The sequence below is a fragment of the Muntiacus reevesi genome, chromosome 7 (assembly GCF_963930625.1).
Source record: "Muntiacus reevesi chromosome 7, mMunRee1.1, whole genome shotgun sequence".
Lineage (NCBI taxonomy): Eukaryota > Metazoa > Chordata > Mammalia > Artiodactyla > Cervidae > Muntiacus > Muntiacus reevesi.
In genome coordinates, this window is record NC_089255.1 from 81,998,913 (window position 1) to 82,022,647 (window position 23,735).

General features: G+C 42.5%; 2 protein-coding genes across 6 annotated transcripts in view; one reads left to right on the forward strand and one right to left on the reverse strand.

Annotated features, from left to right (window-relative positions):
- Positions 1–29: 29 nt before the first annotated feature.
- COQ6 (coenzyme Q6, monooxygenase) lies at positions 30–12,289 on the forward strand. Of its 2 annotated transcripts, none has more exons than XM_065941509.1 (12): positions 30–245; positions 4,954–5,088; positions 6,410–6,468; positions 6,774–6,897; positions 8,618–8,748; positions 9,438–9,545; positions 9,636–9,698; positions 9,848–10,006; positions 10,993–11,195; positions 11,271–11,386; positions 11,555–11,721; positions 12,156–12,289. In XM_065941509.1, the coding sequence occupies exons 1-12, from the start codon at positions 80–82 to the stop codon at positions 12,183–12,185; spliced, it is 1,461 nt and encodes a 486-aa protein (XP_065797581.1). In that variant the 5' UTR covers positions 30–79; the 3' UTR covers positions 12,186–12,289. The 2 variants fall into 2 exon arrangements, with proteins under 2 accessions (XP_065797581.1, XP_065797583.1); XM_065941511.1 differs by having other exon boundaries at positions 9,899–10,006.
- A 1,467-nt stretch (positions 12,290–13,756) lies between these two features.
- Positions 13,757–23,735, reverse strand: part of ENTPD5 (ectonucleoside triphosphate diphosphohydrolase 5 (inactive)) — a 31,438-nt gene continuing 21,459 nt past the window's right edge. For all 4 annotated transcript variants that reach the window (XM_065941515.1, XM_065941514.1, XM_065941512.1 and 1 more), the window contains 8 exons: positions 23,313–23,401; positions 22,926–23,005; positions 22,169–22,230; positions 21,119–21,220; positions 20,273–20,413; positions 19,481–19,537; positions 18,649–18,764; positions 13,757–16,017 (listed from right to left, as the gene is read on the reverse strand). In XM_065941515.1, the coding sequence (XP_065797587.1) occupies positions 15,931–16,017; positions 18,649–18,764; positions 19,481–19,537; positions 20,273–20,413; positions 21,119–21,220; positions 22,169–22,230; positions 22,926–23,005; positions 23,313–23,401 (734 nt within the window). In that variant the 3' untranslated portion in view covers positions 13,757–15,930. The remainder of the gene's footprint in view (positions 16,018–18,648; positions 18,765–19,480; positions 19,538–20,272; positions 20,414–21,118; positions 21,221–22,168; positions 22,231–22,925; positions 23,006–23,312; positions 23,402–23,735) is intronic.

The window sequence follows — 23,735 nt, forward strand, 5'->3', positions numbered from 1 at the left end:
ATCTCCGGAAGTGCTGCCTAAGGCGGGCATGTTCAGTTCCGTTCAGTTCAGTCGCTCAGATACGGCGCAGGTCAGCGCCATGGTGACCCACCTGGCCAGGGTCCGGTGGGGCGCTGTCTTTGCCGCTGCCCAGAAGGGCCCGCGGGTCTCCTGCCGGAGGTGGGCTGGCGCCTCGGCGGACAACGTGTACGATGTGGTGGTGTCAGGGGGAGGCCTGGTAGGCGCCGCTATGGCTTGTGCCTTAGGTAAGCGCATCTGCAGGCCGGTATTTGCGGGGAGCGAGGCCGTTGAAGGAACGATGAGGAGTGTGGGAGCCCTGGCACTGTTTGCCCAAAGCCTGAGTGTTGCACACCTTGTGGTCCATTTCCTGCGCAGAGGAACCGAAGGACCTCGGGGGCAAACGTTTGTTCCTTCAGAATTCCGGAGGGTCAAAAGTGGGAGGGACCGTAAGTGTCCTTCCAACACGTGGGTACACAGACCCGCCCAGGGTTATTTCGGTCTGGACACCGAAGTCATCCGGCAGTTGTCTACTGAGCTAGGTTAGGCGGTTTTCTTCTTGTTGTTTTTTAGACCGCTTCATTGAGATATAGTTTGCATACCATAAACTTCACCCACTTAAAAGCATATAATGTAATGATTTTTAGTTTATTCGTAGAGCTGTGCAGCCATTGCCACAATGAATCTTAGAACATTTTTATCACCGCCCCCCAAAGAAACACGAACCCGTTAGTAGTCACTGCCCATGCAGCCCACCCTCTCCCCCATCTTCCTCACCCTAGTACCCTAGGCAACCACTCATGTACTTTTTCGTCTCTATAGATTGGCTTTTTCAGGACTTTCTCATATACGTGGAATCTGCTTAATGTTTTCAGGAATCATCCAGGTTGCAGCCATATGTCAGTGTGTGCGTGCTCAGTCGCCTCCTAGTCTTGCGGCCCCATGGACTGTCGCGTGCTGGGCTCCTTTGTCCATGGGATTTTCCTGACAAGAATACTGGAGCGGGTCGCCATGCCCTGCTCCAGCGGATCTTCCCAACCCAGGGATCGATCGAACCCGAGCCTCCTGCATTGCAGGTGGATTCTTTGCCGCTGAGCCACGGGGGAAGCCCAGCATGTGCCAGTACTTTGTTGTTTTTATTGCCAAATAATAAATAATATTTTGGGTGGATATATATATAGCCTATTTTGTTTATTCATTCACCAAGTGATAGACATTTGAGTCGTTTTCCCTTTGGAGCTATAACAAATAATGCTAATTATTTCTCCTACATGCTTTTGTTTGTGTGAATATGTATTTTTGGTTATCTTGGATATACTCTTAGAAGTGGATTTTCTGGGTCATTTGATAAACTCTGCTTAACGTTTTGAAGAACTACCAGTGTTCTAGAGCGTCTGCACCATTTTACATTCCCACCAGCAATAAATGAGAGGTCTCATTTCTCCACATCCTGGACAGCACTGTATTGTCTTTTTGTTACTAGTTATAACAGTGAGTGTGAGGTAACATCTCCTGGTTTTGATTTGTATTTCCCTAATGACTAATGATGAATATTCTTTCATGTGTTTATTGGTTATTTGTGTATCTTCTTTGGCGAAATGTCTGTTCAGTACTTGAAAAGTTTTTTAGTCTTATTGAGTTGTTTGCTAATTTCATTAATATTTGGTGTTGTGCTGTTTTCTTTGTTTAGCTTTTTTCCCTTCCTGTTTTGTTCTTTTTCTCACCCCATTTGCCCACATCCCAAGGTCGGAACGTTTTTATAAGCATAGAGAATTCTGTTTTGTAATTGTTCGTTTTTCTGTGTTTTTTTTTTTTTCCCATAGAAGTATGAATTGCTTAATTCAAGGCTGACTTTAAGCAGATACTTGCAAGACAATTCTCTGTGTAAGTTTACAAAAGAGAGGTCATAGGCTGAGTACCCCAGGTTATGAGTCACTGCCTCTAAGTAAGTCAAACCTCCCAAGCGTAGGTTTTCCCTAAAAAATTCACATATCAGCTAATTTCCTGTTTTAAAAGCTCAAAGAAAATACTGACTGCTAAAACATGAAAACTGAAGCTCAATGGAGATTTGTAAGTCTTTGGTACAATTTATTCAGTGAGCAAGCCTCTACTTTTTTCATATAAAATATGAACAGGGTAAGGAGACTCTGTCCTTGGAGAGGTCCTGCTGAGTCAAGTAATCAACCTGCTTGAGATTCTGTGCTTGCTAGTGTCTCCCCTTGATCATCATGGCCTATATCCCCAAAAATATTCTTTGTTAATAGGTTGTATGGTGATCAACTTTTACATTTTGACATCCACTTAATCTTGGATAGCTGCTTTAAAAGTGAAAATTTTCCATGGCCTCTTCACATTTCCCTATAGACCAGTTTATGTCTTCCTTGATTCTTTTCTTCTTTAAACTCACATTAGTTTATGTTTTAGGCTTGAAATGTCTATTTCCCTCTCAGCATTGTTACTTGTAAATGCTATTCTTCAGTAATTGTTTTCCAAGAGAGTTTCCTAAAACATGATATTAAATAGCTAAAAATAAAATACTGAAAAATAAAGTAATGACCCTGACTATTTCATGTGCTTGGGGATTTAATTTTTTTTTTTGACCAAAGGAAATTTATAAAGTACGTAATGTTATGTATGCATTTGTGGGTGATGAAAACTAGAAACTGCGAGAGCTGGGATTAAAATCCAGAGCTTCTGATTTTCTTTTCCAGTCCAATGATTGTTTTAAATAAGAAGGAAACTTCCTCTAAAGGAAGTTAAATGATGAAGTGACAGGTCTTCATATGAGATTGCATGTAGTTAAATCCTTGGTCTTGTCTCTAATTCTATCTGGGTAAAATTGTATAAATTACTTACAATTTCTGTACATTGATTTTTCTCATCTCTAAAATTAGGACAGAATAACTTTTTATTCATAAAATTGTGGTATGGATTATATCAGAAGATACTATAGTAAACCATATATAATTGCACCAGGCATATCAGTTCAGTCGCTCAGTCGTGTCTGACTCTTTGCGACCCCATGAATCGCAGCACGCCAGGCCTCCCTGTCCATCACCACCAACTCCCGGAATTTACTCAAACTCATGCCCATCGAGTTGGTGATGCTATCCAGCTATCTCATCCTCTGTTGTCCCCTTCTCCTCCTGCCCCCAATCCCTCCCAGCATCAGGGTCTTTTCCAATGAGTTAACTCTCTGCATGAGGCATTTGGAGTTAATAAACATTAGCAGTGATGATAATGGTAATAGTGATTCTATGGAACTTTGCTTTTAGATATGCTGGAAAAAGTAAACTATTAATATAATAATCTTGTTATTCATAAATGTGACAAATTATTATGGCACTAGGTTGTCATTTGATAAAACTAACTTGGATTCTTTATAGAGTGAAATGATTTCAAGGTTAAAATTTAGATATTCACCTATAATTCATAATTTCATTTAATTCAATCAACAGCTAAGTCATACATGTTTGTGCTTTAACATAAACATTATAGAGGCTATAATGATATTATAGCCTAAAATATGTATTTTTGTTATTTTTTGCTATTTCTGTTCCCCTGGACAAGTATGGGATGGAAATCTGACTCTTTTCCTAAATGTTTCCTGATCTGTCATTGAAGAAAAATGTCTGTTAAGACATTGAGTATCTCTTTGTGGGTTGAGGAGATAACAGCATATATTGCTGGGGACATTATTGCAATAAGAAAAGAATTCCTAGCCCCCAAGGAGTTTAGAATCCAGCAAAGGGGATTACGAACAGAAGGAAGATTGAAATGAAAGCTACCCTAGAGGAACAAAGAACTGACCTCTCCTGGGGGCGGAGGCATGCGAGCACGGTATGAAGAACACTGCTGTGGAGGCGAGGCTTCAGCGAGTAGGCTCCACAGGGAGCAGGTGGCGGGGGCTTCCGGTGGGGGAGCGGCTGCTGGTAGATCAAGGCCGGGAGAGGTGAGGTGAGGTGAGGTGAGGTGAGGTGAGGTGAGGTGAGGTGAGGTGAGGTGAGGTGAGGGACCAGAAACCACCCGCTCTGCTGAGCGCGGCCAGGGCCGGGGCTCCCATCCTTCGGAGCAGAACCGCTGCCGCACGGCAGGGGGCGCCATGCCGAGCTGGTCGGTTCAGCGCTCCTCTCTTCCTCTCCCACCGGAGCTGCCCTTGATTTTCACCCTTTCTTTGTTGTATATTACAGTAGCGCCTTTTTTTCTCATTTACATTCCAAAATAAAACGAGGGGTCAAGGTTTGAGGGGTTTCCCTGACCATTACTACGTAAAACCTGCAGCGTTTCTTCTCTCCCCTAATTCCATCACAGGTGTTTTCTCCTATCTTGGTAGTGGCAGCTTCCTGCTTACCTTTTCCCCTGCCTCTTTTTCTGAGGCACTGTGGAGGATCTTGTCTGTGCTAGTCACCCAGTACCACAGTCTCCAAGTCTTCTTTTTACTTCACTGTACAGATGTTTTAGGACCAGAGTTTTCAGCACCACTGGTGTATTTTTTTGGCCCTCTTTTTTAAGCTTTTTTATCTTTGGCTTAATCTTGAGGCCACAGTGAATTTTGTTAGCTTTATTTTTCTGTTGAACAGGATTTGTAATTTTTAGTGACTTAATACTTTTAAGTTTGTAACTAACTATCTAAATACTGCCGCCTTATTTCCTTTTTCTTTTCTAGGGCATTCTATTCCCTTGTTATGGGTTATGCCATTATTTGCTTCTTTGCGCGTGGCAGGGGTTGGTCTGGAGAGTTCTTATTGCCACGAGCAGGGTGGTTTACATGACTGAAAAGCTGCTGTATGTTACTGCTTAGGACTCTGTATGATGTTCCCTTTTTATGTGTTCTGTAAGAAATTTGTATCTTAAGCACTAAGGAATTAGTTAATATGATACTTCTCTTGGAAACGAGAGAATAAATTGATTTTTCTAAAATGATATAACATTTTGTTTCTTCTTCTTTTTTTTTAGGACATGATATTCACTTTTGTGACAAGAAAATCCTGTTGTTAGAAGCAGGTCCAAAGAAAGTACTGGGGGAATTGCCAGAAACTTACAGCAACAGGGTCAGCTCCATCTCCCCTGGCTCTGCAACCCTTCTCAGTAGTGAGTAGAAGATCCTCTGTCATAGAGCCAGTCTCCTGTCTTTGACTTTCCAGAAGGGCAGAATCAGCAAGGCATCTGGCAAGGAGGGAGTTCACTGAGATGCCTGGGAGAGGAGGGTGGGGTTGGTAAGTCTAGTACATAGCTGAAGATTCCAAGAACTGTTCATGTGTCAACTTCCGATCTGAGGAAGACTTCCTGCAGACATGTGGGTCCATATAGACATCATTTGTGATGTTGGGTCATTATGAATTGGTGGAATTGAAACTATATGAACTAATTGTGACTCTTCGCTTAGTAACAGCATCCTCTTTATTCCCAGAGTCAGCCTTCTGTGGGGCTGGGGAGCCTGAATGCTAAATGCTTTTAGGGTGTAGATGGATGTGTGCACAGTTAGCACATTGTCTTCAGGTCTCTGCCGGATGTTACTCCCTCGAGCCAGCCTATGTAGAACCATCCCATCTGAAATGAGACTCTTGCATCATTCTCTAGCCCCTTATACCGCTTTATTTTTCTTTATGACACTTAGTACCTGATATTATGATTTTTTTTTTTTTTTTGGTCTGTCTCTCCAGCTAGAATGTCAGCTGCTGAAGGGCTGAGATTTGTCTGGTTTCCCACTTTGTGCTTCATACCTAGAAGTGTATCTGGCACATAATAAGTGCTCAGTAAACATCTCAATGAAAGAATTGCTTTGGTTCTCTAGATTTAAACAAAAAATCATCTTTATCTAGGGAGTTTGTAACCTCAGGCTTCCCTGGTGCCTCGGACAGTAAAGAATCTGCCTGCAGTGAGGGAGACCTGGGTTCAGTCCTTGGGAAGATTCCCCTGAAGGAGGGGATGGCAGTCCACTTCCGTATTCTTGCCTGGGGAATTCCATGGACAGAGGAGCCTGATGGGCTAAAGTCCATGTGGTCACAAAGAGTCTGACAAGACTGAGTGACTAATACTTTGTAACCTCAGTAGGATGATTTTTGTAACACTTTTATTGTAACTCAGTAGGATTTTGTAACTCAGTATGATGACTTTGTAACACTTTGTAACCTTAGTAGGATGGTGAAGAGAAAGTACAATATGGATTTAATTTCCTTTATTATTTCTCCCTCTTAATGTGATTTGACCTTTGATCATGAAAGCTGGGTCTTTTTCCATGCTGTGTAATCAGAACTGGGGAACAGAGTCGCTTAGCCCCTAGCACCAAACTATTGTTGAACACTGAGAACAATCTCTCACTCAACAGGAAGAAGGGACAAAGGGAGACCCAGGAGGGATGTAGGTCCCATGAGACTGCTCTAGTCTATATGTTGCTCTTTTTTTCTTATAGGTTTTGGTGCCTGGGACCACATCTGCAACATGAGATACAGAGCCTTTCGGCGAATGCAGGTGCCTCCTTTATCACTTTTGGCAAGATATCTCAGTCTGTCTTGAGTTAAAATAATAGAGTACACATTCTTCAGGTTTTCTGTAAATGTGGGAAGAATTCAGGCAGACTTTACACTCCATCTCAGGAAGTAGGAGGGAAGCATTCACAAGAGAATTTTCTTCTTACTGTACATCTCCTGCCAGAGGGACTGACACCTGGGGGTTTTTCTGCCTCAGTCCCTTGGGACAGCAATGCTCAGTTTCTGATTAGAGTAATACCTCCTTTTCCTTGGGTTGTAATACATGCTTTCCCCTTGTGTTTCCAGGTGTGGGATGCCTGCTCAGAGGCCCTGATAATGTTTGATAAGGATAATTTAGATGACATGGGCTATATAGTGGAGAACGACGTCATCATGCATGCTCTCACTAAGCAGCTGGAGGCTGTGTCAGGTGAGGCACCTGACTCTCCCGTCTTCCAGGCACTGTTTGGAAGGAGAACTGTCTTAGGATTATCCTGGGACTTACTGGAAGGACCCCTTCTATAGATACTGATGTTCACCATAAAGAAGCCCGCTGAGGGTTATTTCAGGGTTGTTCTTTCTCTCTCTTTTTTAAAACAGCTTTACTCAGGTATAACTTACATACCAGTAAGTGTACACCCATTTTAAGCGTACAATTCAGTGACTTTCTGTTTTTCAGAATTTATCTCTTCTGGACATTTAAGTAGAATTATACAATGTGTGTTTTTGTGTGTCTGACTTCTGTCCCTTAATATACTTTTGAGGTTTATTTATGTTGTAGCATGTGTCAGTACTCCAGTCTCTCATGGATATATCACACTATTTATCCATCCATCAGCAGATGGACATTGGGTTGTTTCTACTTTTGTAGTTGTGAATGCAGCTAGGAACATTTGTGTACAGGTTTTTGCGTGGATATATGTTTTATTTTTTCTGGGTGGACACTTAGGACTAGAATTGCTGGGTCATGTAATAATTCTATGTTTAACATTGTCATAAATTGCCAAACTTGAGAGAGGCTGCACCATGTCACTTTACCACCAACAATTTTAAGAATTCCAATTTCTCCACCCCTTGCCACCACTTATTCCCCTTAGCCTTTCTTTCTTTTTTTTTTTTTTTTAATAGTCATCCTAGTAACTGTGAGGTGGTGTCTCGTAGCTTTGATTTTATTTACCTGGTGACTAATAATGGTGAGTGTCTTTTCAGATGCTTGTTGGCTATTTGTGTGTTTTTTTTGGAGAAGTGTCTATTAAGAATCTTTTGCCCATTTAGAACTAGATTGTCTTAATTTTTTAGTTATAAGGGTTCTTTGTGTAGCCTGGGTATAAATTCCCTTCATATATATATATACATATATATATGTTTTATAGATATTTCAGGGTTCTAGAGGGAGAAAAATTGGAAGCAACTTAAATGCTTTTTGATATGAAGATAATGGTTCATCCATGGAATGAACTTCCATGTATCTTTTAAAGATAACTTAGATCTAACAGTCACTTAGAAACATGTCCCACAGTATACTGGTGAAAAAAAAGTCTGTTGTATGATCCCACTTGTGTGTGTGTGTGAGGGGGAATGGTGTGTGTGCATGTACAAACATAGGAAATTACCTGAAAAGCAACAGAACAAAGCTTTAGCTGTAGCTATGTCTGAGTGGTATGATTAAAGGTGATTCCCCGCCCCTCTTTTAAACCTTTATTTGTCGTTCAGATTTTTACACTAAGTAAAAAAGTAATAAACATATAGTTTTTATGATCAGAAAAGTAAAATGTCTTCCAGGGAGAAGGAAAACCTTCTGCAATCTAGAGCTTGTTTAAGCCTGTGGTGTTCCCCGCCCTGTTTGTTGTGAACGCACATGTGGGCTCATTTGGGCACAGAGTGAAACCGGAGGAGCAGGGGTGTGGGGAAAAAGAAAGAGTGCCCGGTGAGGGCACGCGCTGATTGATCCCTGTGGCCTCTGTCTTTTACCAGCTCTTAGACCATAACATTGAGCACATGGGTTATTTTTTTAGGTTTAAAGACCTAAAATCAATGATAAGATAAAGATAAGCTGTCTTGAGACCTTGCTTTATTTAGTTACTGAGTTTTTTCCTCAGCCTGTGGGCCAACTGTCTAATGTTTTGCTTTCTCTCTTCTGACCTCCCTAGACCGAGTGACCGTTCTCTACAAGAGCAGAGCAGTCAGCTATACCTGGCCGTATCCATTTTCCATGGCAGACTCCAGCCCTTGGGTTCATATTACCCTAGGTGATGGCAGAACCCTCCAGACCAAATTGTTGGTAGTTGAAGATTCTTATTTTGCCAGGGGTCTTGCATATCCACATCTTATTAGAGTCTGTGGTCTCTTGCTTTAGATCTTAGCTATAGTTGAAGTTGATTTGAGGCAAAGCTTTTGGCTCTAAAGACCTGGACCCACTCAGACCAGCTCCAGTGAGGATGGCCCTATTGTAAATGCTCTACAGGAGGCAGTCTCTCGGACCATCGTATGTCTTGACATAGAGGATAGCTGGCCTTACAGGGACAGGAATCTGAGGGTCAGAAAATGAGCCCTTTCCCCCGCTCTCAGGAATCCTGCAGCCACTCATCTTGCTTCTCCCGTTTTTTTTTCTTGCTGCTCGTCAGTTTCCCCTTTTCCATGGCAGCCATTCTCAGCCTTGCATCAGGACTGTTCGACCCCAGTGTCTGCCTTACTGCTGTCTAGTTCAGGGTGAAGAGACTTCGGCTGAGTTTAACTTTGGCTGGCCCTGCTTGGGTCAGATGTCCAGCTGTGGTCTGTCTGGGATTGCTTATGTAGGGCTTCTCCTCTAGGAGCTGGGAGTGAGGCAGGCGTGATAAAGAGTTGCCTGCCCCAGATGGGCTTGCTAGCAGTTGGAACTAGAGGAAACTTTTAGGAGGCAGGGACAACCTTCTGGAATAGTGTTGTTAATGAAGAGATTGGCACACTCAGCAGGCTCTTGTCTGCACGCAGATTGGTGCAGACGGTCACAACTCAGGAGTTCGGCAGGCTGCGGGAATCCGGAATGTTAGCTGGAACTATGACCAATCCGCTGTCGTGGCTACTCTGCATTTATCGGAGGTAGGATCCTGAGCCCACCATCGGGGGCCCTGCTCATGCCTAACTGGTACCGGTCACTTCTGACAAGGACTCTTCTCCTGTGTGTTGTAGGCCACCGAAAACAATGTAGCTTGGCAGAGATTTCTCCCCTCTGGGCCCATTGCTCTGCTTCCGGTAAGAAGTCCTTCTGGCTTGTCTTCTTAAACATGTCAACTCTTCTCCTTTTAGAACCTCACTCCACTCAGCCTTTTGCTGGTTTTGAGGGACTATGCTCAGACTAGGTTTGTTACCCCTTCTTATTGTCTGTCCCTCATGCCTGTGAGCTCTTAGGAACCGAAGTGTCAGCCCTTGGCATTGATGTTCTTCCAAAACAGCTCTCAGACACTCTGAGTTCCTTGGTTTGGTCCACATCCCATGAACATGCAGCAGAGCTGGTCAGCATGGAGGAGGAGGAGTTTGTGGATGCCATTAACTCCGCCTTTGTGAGTATCACCTGCCGATGGTGTGTTGCAGGGATAGATACAGAAAGGTGGTTCTGAGCAAGAAGAAAGGAACAATCAACACACTGCCCCTTTGGACCTATACCACTTGATCTGGATTACATGGGGGAGAGGCTTCAGGAAAATGTAAAACTACAGAAATTGGCTTGTGTGCCCTTCTGAGGGTTGTGGGCTGCTGCTCTGCTGACTGAAACAGCTGCCTGGGTGGAAGTTACTTGGATAAGTAACTTTTTTTGAAGCGATAATACTTTGATAATTTTTAACAGAAGCCAGCAAGAACAAAAGGAACTAAATGTAGTAAAGGGACTTCCAAGATAAATGATGACCCTTTCTGGGTCACTTAGTGTGTGTTCCTGGCATAAGGCCTTTGCAGTACATTCATTCAGCAAGTTATGGGTGCTGCTCTGTAGATGGCGCTGGCGTTAGACAAGTGAGATATAGTCCCTGCTTTCAGGAAGCTCAAAGTCAAGTGAGAAAGGACACAGAAATGAGTTAGGGTGCAGTGGTAGAGTTTGCATAGGATACTATACTATGGTGCTTGGAGGACAACAGACACAGAGGATGGTTTGGAGGGAGGTTTACACAGCGATGATAGCTCTGGATACTCCTAGGTGTTCCCGTGGTGAACTAGAACTGAGGTGACATTCTAAGCAGAGGGGTGTGTGGAATCAAGAGCATGCTGTAGAGAGCGCTACTTTGTGGCTGGCACGTGCATTTTGAGGGCTAGGAATGGTGAAAGATGAAACTCAGAGGTAGGCAGGGGCAGCTCATGAGCAGCTTGACTTGGTCCTACAGCTTGTGGGGAGTGATGGGGAATTGCATTTTGCATTCTTTTGAGGGGCTTGTCACTTGTGGTACCACTACCCTTGACTGTGGTTATAAAATGGTTGCCTTGTTGAATGTTTTAATTCCCTGCTGGAATCGCTGATGAACTTTCACTTTGTTTTGTGGTCGATGCTACTACTCAGTGGAGTGATGTGAACCACACAGACTTCATCGACTCAGCTGGCTCCATGCTGCAGTCCGCAGTTGCCTTTCTGAAGCCCACTAGAGTCTCAGCTCGCCAGCTGCCCCCCAGTGTAGCCAGGGTGGACGCCAGAAGCCGAGTCCTGTTTCCTCTTGGGTTGGGACATGCTGCCGAGTACGTCCGGCCTCGGCTGGCCCTCATTGGGTAAGACGGTAACAGCAGAGCCGCTCTCTTTTCCCTCTGGCTCGAGGCCACACCTGAACTCTGCTTTATTCTTAGGGATGCAGCCCACAGGGTCCATCCACTTGCAGGACAAGGTGTCAACATGGGCTTTGGGGATATCTCCAGCTTGCTCCATCACCTCAGTACTGCAGCCTTCAATGGCAGAGACTTAGGTAAGGATTCAGTGTACCCTGGAGAAGTATATCGAGCTCATATAATACAGGAAGATCAGGAAAATGGCTCCTCGGGAGCCAGATGTAGTGGGCATAAATGCATCTGGTTTGCTAGGAAAGAAAACAGCAGTACAGAATTAGGGAGGTAACCTTGCCTTTTCCCTCCAGGCTCCATGAGCCACCTCACAAGTTATGAAACAGACCGACAGCGCCACAACACCGCTCTTCTGGCTGCTACGGACCTACTGAAAAGGCTCTATTCCACCAGGGCCACCCCCCTCGTGCTGCTCAGGACCTGGGGCTTACAGGCTACAAATGCAGTGTCTCCACTCAAAGTAAGAGAGCTCTCCCAGATCTCCAAGAATCTTGCTTACTGAGGAATGACTCAGCCAATGACTCTTTAATTTCTTTGAATTAATTTTCTTGGCTGTTAAATTATCATCTTTATCTGAATACCTTCCCCAGTGCTTATGAGCAGAAATGTCCCTGCTGCCCTTTTTGGGGCTAGCCCACATGGAAACAGTAACTCTATATAAAATAGCGAGTAGGGACTCTTAAAGATACTTCAACTCTTTTTGCTGCTGTCCAGCTTCTTTCCTGAGAAACTTCCATTAAAAGTTACTTTGAAGGGACTTGGAAAGAGAATCTGTCTGGAACTTTTGCCAATTTTTGCTTCAATCACTTTAAATATTTTAAAGTACTATCTTCACCTGCCTTCATACCTAAAAATGTCAAGAGTATCACTCACTTGATTTCATTTTATCTCTAGGAACAGATTATGGCCTTTGCAAGCAAATGAATACTCTTCTTCTGGAGATTATGTTGATGAAAAATGAATATTGAACATCTTTTTCCAAGACCACGTCATTTCAAAATTTAATAAATTTACATTAGAATTCTGCAGTCTCTATTTCTCCTCTGCTTAATGAACTTTTGGAGGCCAAAGGATGAGTGATAATTTATGGTGAGGAGGGCATATCAACCAAACCAAGGGGAAAAACCAAAGGAAGACTATGACTTGGTTGAAAAGAAATTTTTATTATGTAAAACAAAAATTGCTAAGGTGCCGTCTCATTCATTTTCATTTGTTAACAACTTTTTTGAAAAAGATTTATACAACTTTTTAAAAATGCTGGTTGTAAATTTATACAGTTGTTTTTTTGATAAAGACAAGAATTAGAAAGTCAATTGATGCATTTTTGTTAGAACTGCTATTTTAAAATTAATAATGCTAGAATGTAAAATAAGACAAATTGCTTTAACCTTTGTTATAGATATATTAGACTTTCTTAAAAGGAAGCCAAATTTTAAAATGCTAGTTATTACTTCCTTATCACAGCACCATTTTTCATCGATGGCTCCTCTGTGGGACACCACTGTATTCTGTCATAAAACAATAAATAATTTCATTGCACAGTTTAAAAGACCTCAGGAACCAGGTCAAAAGAAAAGAATCTGATTAGCAGCAGAATTTGTTCATGTTTGATTGCAGACTGCTGGCTGACCTGGGAAGGGGGCGGGATGCTTTACTCTGCGGTTTTGAAGTGCTTCGCCCACAGTACCCAAGATGCCTATCAAAGAGATTTTTGGATCCATTGGATTTGTATGCCATAAAGAATATCTTGCCCAGAAGTCTGATTTGAATATGAAAGGAGAAGATAACAGTCTGCTTTTTGAAGGAATGGGAAATGTGTTACCACAGAGAAGCTTTTCAGGTAAATGCAGAAAATTTGTAAGATCTAGAGTAAAAACATGAATGTTGCAGGTCTTCCTGGAATCTCAGGAAAAATGTGCCCAGAATGAAAGATGGCAGCTCTGGGAAAAGCTGGGTGACTACTGGCAAAGTCCAGAAAGGTCACTGTAGGGAAAAAAGGTCATCTTTCATAAGAAAATGGAAAGGTAAAAAGAACATGGACTCTACAAAAGTATGCAAACAAAATCAGGCAAGACATGAATTTTAAGGCACACCTTGCAAGGACCTCCATAACCCACAGAGGATGTTTTGATGAAAACACACATACAACATCCACTATGTGCCAGGCCTTGTCCTAAGTATTTGAAATATATAATATATTTACAGAAAGGAAACCTAATCACCAATATTAGACCCTGTAGGACCTCTTAGTAAGAGGCCCAAAAAATGTACTAGCGGCAGAAAGAATATTATAGACAAACTTTTTTGTAAGAAATAAAAATTCTCACTCCAAATTGCTCCTATAATGGATAAACTGGCTAATTCTCCAGATGTTCTAATCAAGATTATCAGAAAATATGTAGCAACATTTCTGGAGTTATAATGCATCTACCCAAGAGTTCTGGAAGTATTTGGGATGACTAAAGGAGTCAGCTGAACAACATGTGGCCTTTATAAAAAAAAGTTTCAGAGATAAACTGTGGTGATAAAAGACCAGGAAATCTCACCCATCAAGCTGGAGGAGTCTTTAGTGAACACAGCTTATCTCTTGGGAAAACTTGGCTTCTAATGGGAAATGGTCTCCCCCAGTGAAGTTTATGGGATTTCAGTTCTCGAACCAGGAACTGAACCTGGGCCCTCGGCAGTGAGAGCATGGAGTCCTAACCACTGGACCACCCGGGGATTCCCTGTCCCTAATCTTGAAGAACATTTAGTGTATGAAGACTGTTTCTAACGGCCTTCTCTTTGGACAAAGATGGGAAGGTCCAGAGGTCAAGTGGTATGTTAAAGAGAATGTAAGGGATTTAGGAGATGTTTTCTTTCTTTCCTTTTTTTTTTTTAGGAGCTGTTTTCTTCAAAACACCAAAAGACTGTGGAAGGAGAGATTAGAGCAGAAGTAAGACTGGGGGAGAGATTTTTTTTTAACATCAGTGCAGTCCCAAAGTGGAATGAGTTGTCTGGAAACATGCCTAAACAGAAACTGGGTGACAACAAGTTAGAAGCATTAAGGGACTGCAATGGGTGAAGGCTGGATTACATTTTTCAGCTATTTCCAACTCTAAAGATTCTATTATTTCATTCTGTTTTAGCATTTTTGGAGGAAGAGAATAGGTATAAAGGTGACCTCAGTATAATTAAACATTAGTGTGAAGAATGAAAAAAATGCTACATAGAATTGAAAAATTTGGGGGGGGGATAAGTATATAGAAATTTGCCTAGTTATTTACACAAATCAGATGTTAAATATTTCTTGACTCAGTGAAATACCATTAAAAATAAGGTTCAATGGGAACTGGTGTGAGGGCTGAGTATATGTGAAAAAGCTGAGTCTACTGTGGAAGCTACAAGTGTGTGGAGGTACAATTCTGCTGGAAGGAAGCTGGAGGTAAAGAGCCAGACTACAGGAAGATCTTCCAAGTCCAAGATCAATCAATTGGGTAGACAAGCAAATGATGGTCATGTGGGGGAGAACAAGATAATGGACTTTAGGGGAAATAATTCACAAAATTGAATGCTGAATATTCAAAGTGAGCATCCACTATATGGTGTGGGCCAAGATGGCCAACTAAGTCAAATGTTAGGTGTCACCAAGAAGGGTATCAGAAACCCTGGGACTAGACAACTATGTAGAGGATGCTAGCTAAGGGGCAGGGCAGAAAGAGACACTGCTATAAAGAGAATAAAAGGGCAAGCTGAAAGGGGCTATTACCAAAATCTAGATCCTTGGAAAGCAAACCCACAGGCCTCTTACCAGAAGCCAGGGTATAGCTGTATTAGAAAACACAAGTTTAGGATGATAATATAAACACGAGCCTAGGAGGAGGTATTTGCACTGAAAACACACACATACACCTTATATAAGACTGGATATGTCCATTAATCTGAGGGTTGACTGATAAAAATTTGATTAAAAGAAGGTGATCTGTACAAGGCAGCCACACCCTCCCAAAACCTGTCCCCTTAACTGGATGTCCCCCTTCTGGCCAATAAGGAGTTGCTCTCCAGAGATTTAGAATGGCTGCTCTCAGCTGGCTGGGTTGGCGCTAACACAAAGTGGGATCGTGTAACTTCAGATACGGCGTTTTTCTCTTTGAATTACACGTGGAAAGCAAAACCTTTTTCTTTAAGGGCAGGGGAGTGGAAGTAAAGGTGGGACAGGGCAAAGTGTAGGAAAAATACCGGTGTCAATAGGTCATGGGCCTGCCATCAGTTTAACATCTAAGAGGATAATGAAAATGTTCAAAGGAATGAGGCACTAAAAGGGCTGAAATGAGATTTTTCTTTGGTTGCCATGGTTCCATCCCTGGGTTCCCCAACGTTAAGTTCCAAAGCTGTGACTTTTGGCTCTCTAATACACAAGGAACCTCAAAGATTTAGATTCTGGTACCAGCTGTGCATGAAGAGTGGTTAGGAAACAGTTCACATTTGATGTGTAAATTTAGTTAAACCCAAATCTCTAGACCCAAGGGCAAGACCTGTCTACAAAAGCCCCTTCCTCTTGGTGGAACCAGCTGCTGGGCTTCAGTCCAGGTGGCCCCCAGACTAGCTCAGAACACAACAGAATCCTCTCCTCTCTCATTATCCCTTTAAAAATGTTGGCAAATGCAGGCCTCAGAGGAATGGTGTGGCCTCAGTGGGAAATGCCCAGAGACTGCAGCAGGTGAAAGGTGGCCCCCAAGGCCCAGCCGGTCTCGATGTTGTTCACTTTCTTTGTGAGCTGTTGGGAAGGAGAAAAAAAGTCTTCACATTTTTATTCCATTCTCAACTCTAGCAAGCACAACAAGCAGAGAATATCTTCCCAGATCATCTACATGGCCAAACCAAGGCAGCATGGGAGTAGCCAGTCTCTGGAGGCTTCTCCCAACCCTCCCTGCAAGTTCCCCTTCCACCACTGCCCAGTGCCCCTACACCCGCCCATCTGATTCCTGAATCTTCTGCCCGAGGAAGTGGTCTCAACTCAGGACTTCTGAAAAGGACCTTTTAGATAGGCTTCTGAACTCTCCCTAGTCCTGAAACTAAATATATAACAGGAGTTAGTAGATTTAGGGGTAGGAAAGAACATACTAGGCTACTCAATTCATACTTTGTAATTAATCTCCTCTTCTTAAGCACTCGTTAATAACCAACCAAGGGATTTGAGGCATTCTAGGCCAGATTGTGCTTCAGTTGGTTCAGTGACTTTGGGCAAAAATTAATTTTTTCAACTACATAACAGGATTAGATTAGCATTTATCAAATTGTTTCTTCAGAATCCTAGGAGTTCCTTAGAAATGCTTCAAAGGAGAAAGGAGGCAAATGGTGATTTTCCAGGCCCCCTACCTCTGCTTCAACAAGATAACTCCATTTTATCAGTTTTACTGGAATTCTGTATAAGCTATTATAAAGATGCTAAGCCCAGGGTTGCAAATCAGTGGACTGGTTTTAATCTTCTTACTTCTTATGACACAATACTTCTGTGTTAACTTAATAAAATTAAGTCAACAGGCAGTGTCCCAAAAGCTGAGAAGAATGGCATGTGAATCATTATCTTGAGATTTAGTCTGTGATAACCAAGTCACACTGGGAGTGCCCCCTAGCCCCACCACCCTGAAATGTCCTTCCTCTGTCCTCAGGACCTCGATGCCAAAGTGAAGCGATCTCTGGAATAGGGGACTCCCCACCCCTGATAAAAATTCTGCTGCCACTGAAATGAAGACTAAAAGGATGCCAGAAATGGAAATGGCAGAAAATTGTCCTTAAATGATTTGGTTACTGTTGATACTTAAGTACAGGTAGTAGTTAACTTAGTATTGAGGGCTTAGGATGACCCCAAGCCTCCCACTGGTATGAAATGCCTACACTATATTAATAACTATGTGCCAGGCACTGTACTTTATCTCAATTTTCATAAGTGCCCTAAGAAATGGGTATTCTAAGGACCCCTGTGTTTTGAATGAGGAACTTAAAAGAGAGGGGAAGTAAATCATCTAAGGTCACAGAGCTAGTAAGCTTGCAGAATCAGAGCTTGAACCCAGATCTGATGGAGAACAGAGCCCATGCTTTTAGCACTATGCTTTACTGACTATGGTCAAGTAACTCCTTAAATGCCAGTATTCTCAGCCAGTATAACAACACATTAAATCTAAATACCTCTGTACAAATGAATTTATGAAGTCTGTATAACACAAGAAATGAGGCACTATAAACTGATCTGGCAATGAAGAAACAGGAAGGGGAAGTGACACAAGAGAAGGGAACTTGACAATGTACAATCTATGTCCTTGACCTTAAAATTCAAAGTTGCCTTGTGCCATAGTTGTATGTTTGTTACATCTCCTCTAATGGTCTGTATACTATTAATATTTGAGGACAAAGATTACATCTTAATCATCTTTGTAACTAAAATATGCAATTACTCAATTATAGTATAGAATATAAAAAATACCGGATGGATGACATGTGTTTGGAATAGATAAACAAGTTACTATAGATGAAGTAAGGAAGACAAAGAGGGACTCAAAACTCAAGAGGCACTAAATATATGAGGCACATACAAAATACATATGACATACTGCACAAGGCATTCAATACTCATGAGGTCTTAGTAAGCCACTCACTGGTGATACCCTTTGGCAGAGGTGCCTCATGTCCTCTGCCAAACAAAACCATCAAACAGGCTAATGAGTGAGCTGATGCTCCTGACCAGTGCACTTGCCTCGTGCCCCTTCAAAAAGAGCAGCTTGTCCTTGTGCTCCCTTGACCAAACTTTACCTACAGTACTTGAAACCACATTGTCAGCGGCAAAGACAGGCAGGACATGTGAACCCAGAATTCAGGAAGTATAGCACTGCTTGCACCCCATCCTGTGTGTTCCCCTTGCTTCTCACTCTGACTTTTGAAATTGATTTAATAAACCATGTGACTTGGGCATCTTAACTTGGGCCGCAAGTCACTCTGCTCTATGACCTCTGGGATAGCTTGCCTGGTAATAGAGTCGACCCTTGAACAACAGGGGTTATGGGTGCCAACCCCTGTGTAGTTGAAAACCTGCATATAACTGTACAGTCAGCCCTCCGTATCTATGGATTCAACAAACCACAGATTGTGTAGTACTACAGTACTTACTATTGAAAATAATCCATGTTATTCAGCCTGTATTATTCAAGGGTCAACTGCACTTAAAAGCTGCTACTGCATCAAGCTAATTTCCTATATTCATGGTGCCTTGCACACTGCCTTGTTCATAGCCTGAATAAAATTATCTCAAAATTCCACCTGCAGCCACTCTGATTACTAAACAAGTTTTTAACTCTCTCTCCAACTGCGAAGTGAGAGGACTGTTGTGTGACACTGGTGTCCTCTCTCTTACCTGTAGGACGGTGCTGCTTGCAAAGCCAAAGCCATCCTTCAACAAGGCCGTGATGTAAGTGAGGTCCATGCACAGGAAAGGACTGCCTGAGGTGAAGTTCTCCAGGTTATCACACACTGGCGGCGAGAGAAAGGGAAGAGTGTGATGCAAGTCTGCAGCCATCTGAGAGCTGTGATTTTCTCTACGACTGAGAATGAGCACAGCAGAGTCCTCGTTCTTCCCCTCCCAGATGCTTGGGAATCTCAAGGGCTAGAACTGTGCACTGACAGCCTCTGTAGGACCCCAGCTCATCAAGAACCTGCACATTTTTGACGTGACATCTCATATACTCAAAGGTGCATGGGTCTTAACTAGTTCATTTGCTATGACATGTATTTCTATGACCTAATGTTGGGGCTTAATTCAGCTAAGTCCCTTATACAGTGTTAATGCTGAGGCCCAGAAGACAGAGAAATACCAGTTAGTCCTATTTCACGGCCTCTGGATGAGATCAGTTATTTGCATTTATGATGGACTCCTTCAAGGGAGCCTCTGCAACTATTTCTCGTATATTCTGGTGGTTAGAGTTTCATTACTACTGATAACACTATTTCAACTTTCAAAAAAGGAAGAAAGAAAAGTAGTAAGAAGAAAAGGTTTTCACCATTTGTCCAAACTCTTGTATTCTCATTTTTTCTTTGCCACTTAATGCTTTTAATTCTTGGCAAAGATAGGAAGCCAGCCTGCTGAGCAGCTTTCTGCTGGCTGAGGGGCATCAAGTGACCTTAGGGTCACTGGGGTCAGCAGGCACAGCCTCACGGGCTTGCCTTCAGTGGTTTCCACTGACACTCACCTTCCCTTGCTTTTCTCTCAAAATCTTCAACTTTTAAAACACCCCCCTTTTCATAATCTGAAATGAAACAGAACAGCAGTTGAAGTCAAAAGACCTTCCAGGAAACATAAGAAAATTCATCCTAGTGATATTTATAATAATGAAAAAGTAAAAAAATTTCCAGTATTAAAAATGAGATAAACAAACATGACATATCCCTACAATATAATTTATACAATTTATTTTATTTATAATCTGTTATGTATGCTTAACTACAGCTAAAAAACTGGCCCATTAAAAAGGGGCCATTAAATACAGTAGAAAATAAAAAATTAATTCATATCTCAGGCCATGACTGATCACATATATACATTCTCACAGCTAAACAAAATGTGTTACTATTATGATAAGAAAAACAGTTATAAAGCAGAAAGAGGAAACATTTTGGTGTGATGAGTATGTTCATTATCTTGAATTTGGTGATAGTTTCAAGGGTGTTTACATGTGTCAAAACTTACCAAATCATATACTTGAAATATGTGCATTTTATGTCAATTATACCTCCATAAAGATGTAAAAAAAAAAAGAAAAAAAAGACTTCATGTATGCTTGTTTACTATATACTTCATGTATACTTGTTTAGGCCACCTTCTAGCTCCAAAAGATTCTAAACCATACTCTCCCACTTGAGTGACTTGGGAGAAAAGCAGGGTGCCCAGCTCAACAAAGCACTGCAAGTACTCCTTTGTCGCTTCCCTTCCCCACCACAGCCTTGCCCAGCTCCCCCTGCACTGACACCTGGTGTGAACTTACCAATCATGTCTGTGTCCACGGCTCGGTCATAGTAGTAAGAGAAAGCGTAGAAGGAGCCTCTCTGGACCTCATCTGGTTGATGAAGCTTTCCTTGCACCACCCTCAGCACTTCGGCATAGCAGGGCTCAAAGCCCACCTCTCCTGTTGGGGCAAAGGTGCACACGGGCAAGGTGAGAAAAGTGAGAGGCAAGCTGCGGAAGGAGGAACAGTAGGAGGACCGAGGCGAGCTGAGGCTCGGCACAAAGCGCTTACAGGCAAAGATGAGCAAACTCCTGCGGCTTCATCCCTCTAGAGAACTGGTACCTGCTTCTCCACGGAGGCTCCCTCCCTAACCTGTGTTCACCAAAGAAGCCACGGCCCACCTCGAGCTGCCACCCAGCACTGCGTTTCACAGTAGTTACGATAAGTATGCAGAGGCTCACCTGCTTCCTTCACTGGAAAAATTAAGTTGCTTCCTTGAGTTGAATGTCTATGCCTTTTATAATACCTAAGATCAATTACTGTTTTATTGTCTCAATTCTCTAACTGAAATAGCTAAACATTAATTGAATCTGAGACAGTTTTACCCTGCTGAGGGCCGAGACCCTTAATACGTTAGATGCCAGCTAAGAAGAGGTTTCTAATGGACCCACAACACTTGGGCAGGGAAAGAGCTGCATAGAGTGACAGCCGCCGTGTTCACGGTCATGATACACTACTCCTGGAGGCATACCAACATCTCCTTGGAATTAGTTCCTGCCAAAGACAAGCTTCTCTTCTCTTGTGCTCCAGAAGAAGTTTCCCATGGGACTTTTCCAGACTTCTACTATAAACGTAATTTCAACCAGTGGAAAAAATACCACTTGCCTTCTTGATTGCCACCATACTGGTATTTCACGCCCCCAAAGATCCACTCTGCTTCCAACCATCTCGGCAGACAGGCACTTCGGAAAGTGTGTCCATCAATTCCTGGAAGAAACCAGACCACAAAGTAAGAGGTAAGGGTGTGAGAGAGAGAGAGAAAGAAAGGCAAACAAGAAGCCAGTAAGGTTAAAAGATATTATCAAGGTGGCTGGGCCTTAAAATCATATGGAATTAGTTCTGGGACTGCATCCTATTATATGAATTCTTACTCGGGGTTCACAGATGGGCTTGGTGAACCCCCTGAAACTCCAGGCAAATTTTCATGCTTATGTCTATTTGGCAGAGGGGTCATTGGCTTTTATCATATATTAAATCTAAAACCGATAATGGAATAAAGTTCCCTCATTTCTAAAAAAAGGGAAAAAATACTGGTCTACTCTTCTCATTGGTTGTTGTAAGACTTAATACAACTGAAAATGTAAACTCTGAAATGTCATATCATTATCACAATAATAGCTGACTGTGAACCACATGCCATACAAATTGAATTAAATGCAAAATCTCTTTTAAGGTGAAGAAAAGGGGCACAAGAAGTTTAGCTAACTGGCCCCAAATCACAAGACTGGTACTGAACCTGGTTCTGCCTGACCCCAAAAGCTGAACTTTTGACCCCTTTTCTGCCTATGAAGAGAGGAGTGGAGCTGTTCGGTTATTCTGTCTGGTTAGTGGACTGTTGCCTGCACCTCCCACATAAAACTTAAGGGCCTGAGCGAGTTCCTGCCAAATTTACTCCTTGAGTCTTAATTTCTGCAGATGCTTCACGCTATACCAACAGACTTCATGCTAGAAATGGCTAATAATATATCTATAAAAATATCTGAACTCATAAAGTAGAAAAGGAATTTGCCATTATTATGTCCATTATACAACAAATGCCTCCTACTTCAGCATAACCCCTTCTGCCACAGAATCACTGCCAAGGTAGGGAAAAGGCAAGCTGAGCACTGGTGTCGCTCTCACCACACTCCGACCAGCATAGGCACCCAGACCAACCTTCCGTCTCCAGGGCTCCCAGGGTTGCTAGTCTTGCAGCCTTCAATCCAAATCCCAAGTAACTGTAAAATACAGGATGGACTAATTTCATGCTGGTCCTGAATTCTCCAGTTTAAAGCTCCTTCTTCCAAAAGTAATATGGTTTCTCCGTCTCCCTTTGGAGGAAGGAAAACCTTGTTCTCTGTGACCTACTCATCTCATGTGGACAACAAGCAGTAATTCCTGCACAGTTCAGTTCAAGACTGTGCAGTAAGAACTTTTCCATGATTTAAAGGCCAGAGATGGTGACACTTCCTAGGGTCCCACCCAGGGATCCATCCGCAGAAAAGCTCTCATTATCTTAATTTCTAGCCCAACTGTGATCAAATTCTAGGCTGGATTTTGAGCACCTGAGGTCAGTTTAAAAGAAGCTGACACAGAGCTTTGGCTGAACCTTCTCTTGAGTGTTCTGTCTCTAGAGAAAACTTGACTTACATTATTTTCACTTTTATATTACTTATCTTTTACTCTTTTACATTATTTTTAAAAATCTTATATTACTTTTTATTTTATTACTATTACATGTTCTTAGGCCAAGAATAGAGAATCTTGGGTCCCCTGGGCTTTGGTAAGTGTCTTGGGTTTCAGTTAACAGGCCTTCGGGGGCTGGCAAAAATTTTGTAAGGCTGGTCAGGTGCAACGAGATGTGAAAATGCTTTGAAAAGTTAGGAGAATCACACAATGCAAAATATTATTGCTCCATGTCCCTCTCCCTCACCTATGTGTATACAGCTTATAAGTGCTGTTAAACATCTCAAAGGAAGTGAGGTAGCCCCTAGGGGTTTGTTCCAGGGTTTTCTGCAAAACAGAAAAAGCAAAAAGACTATTCAGGATCCACAGTCATCTGAAGATGTTATCCTCAGTACCCCCTCCCTCTCCTCCCCTCCAAAATCAGAGATGAAGAAGACAGATTACACTGCTATCTCACAAGGCTGGAGGAATCATCAGGGACTCTGAACAGTGAGAGCAAGTTCAGTCAGTCATTAATTGACACTACTCGGCCTGCTCATGGTGGAGCTGCTGTCTGAAATGGGGTCCTTTCTTGGCACCATGACATGTCTGCCAAGTGGGTTGGTAACCAGACCCTCGTATGTATCTGACTCACCTCGAACTGAGGCAGGAACGTGATTTGGGTGGAGGCCCCTCCCAGGTCCAGGGTCCCCACAGTCTCCTGGTTGTGGCCGTGCAGCTGACCTGTGAATGACAGTCAGCCCTGAACATCTTGTACTTCCTGGACAGCCCAGCACTCCTCTGTCTGCGATTTCTCTCCTACTCCTGGCATATACTGGAGGCATTCTGTGAACACGCCACTGCTCCCTAGCACCTAAGGCTGCAAGCAAAGACAAACCAGGAAGGACTCTTGCTGCAGCTGAGGTCCTGAAGGCAGGTAATAAACATTAACTGCCTGTCTTTCCTCCCCATCCTCCTTTTTAAAAAAAAAAAAAACAAAAAACAAAAGAAAGAACAATATAAAGAAAAAAGGTATTGCTATTTTGCTCCCTGACCATGTGTGAAACCCAGTTAAGTT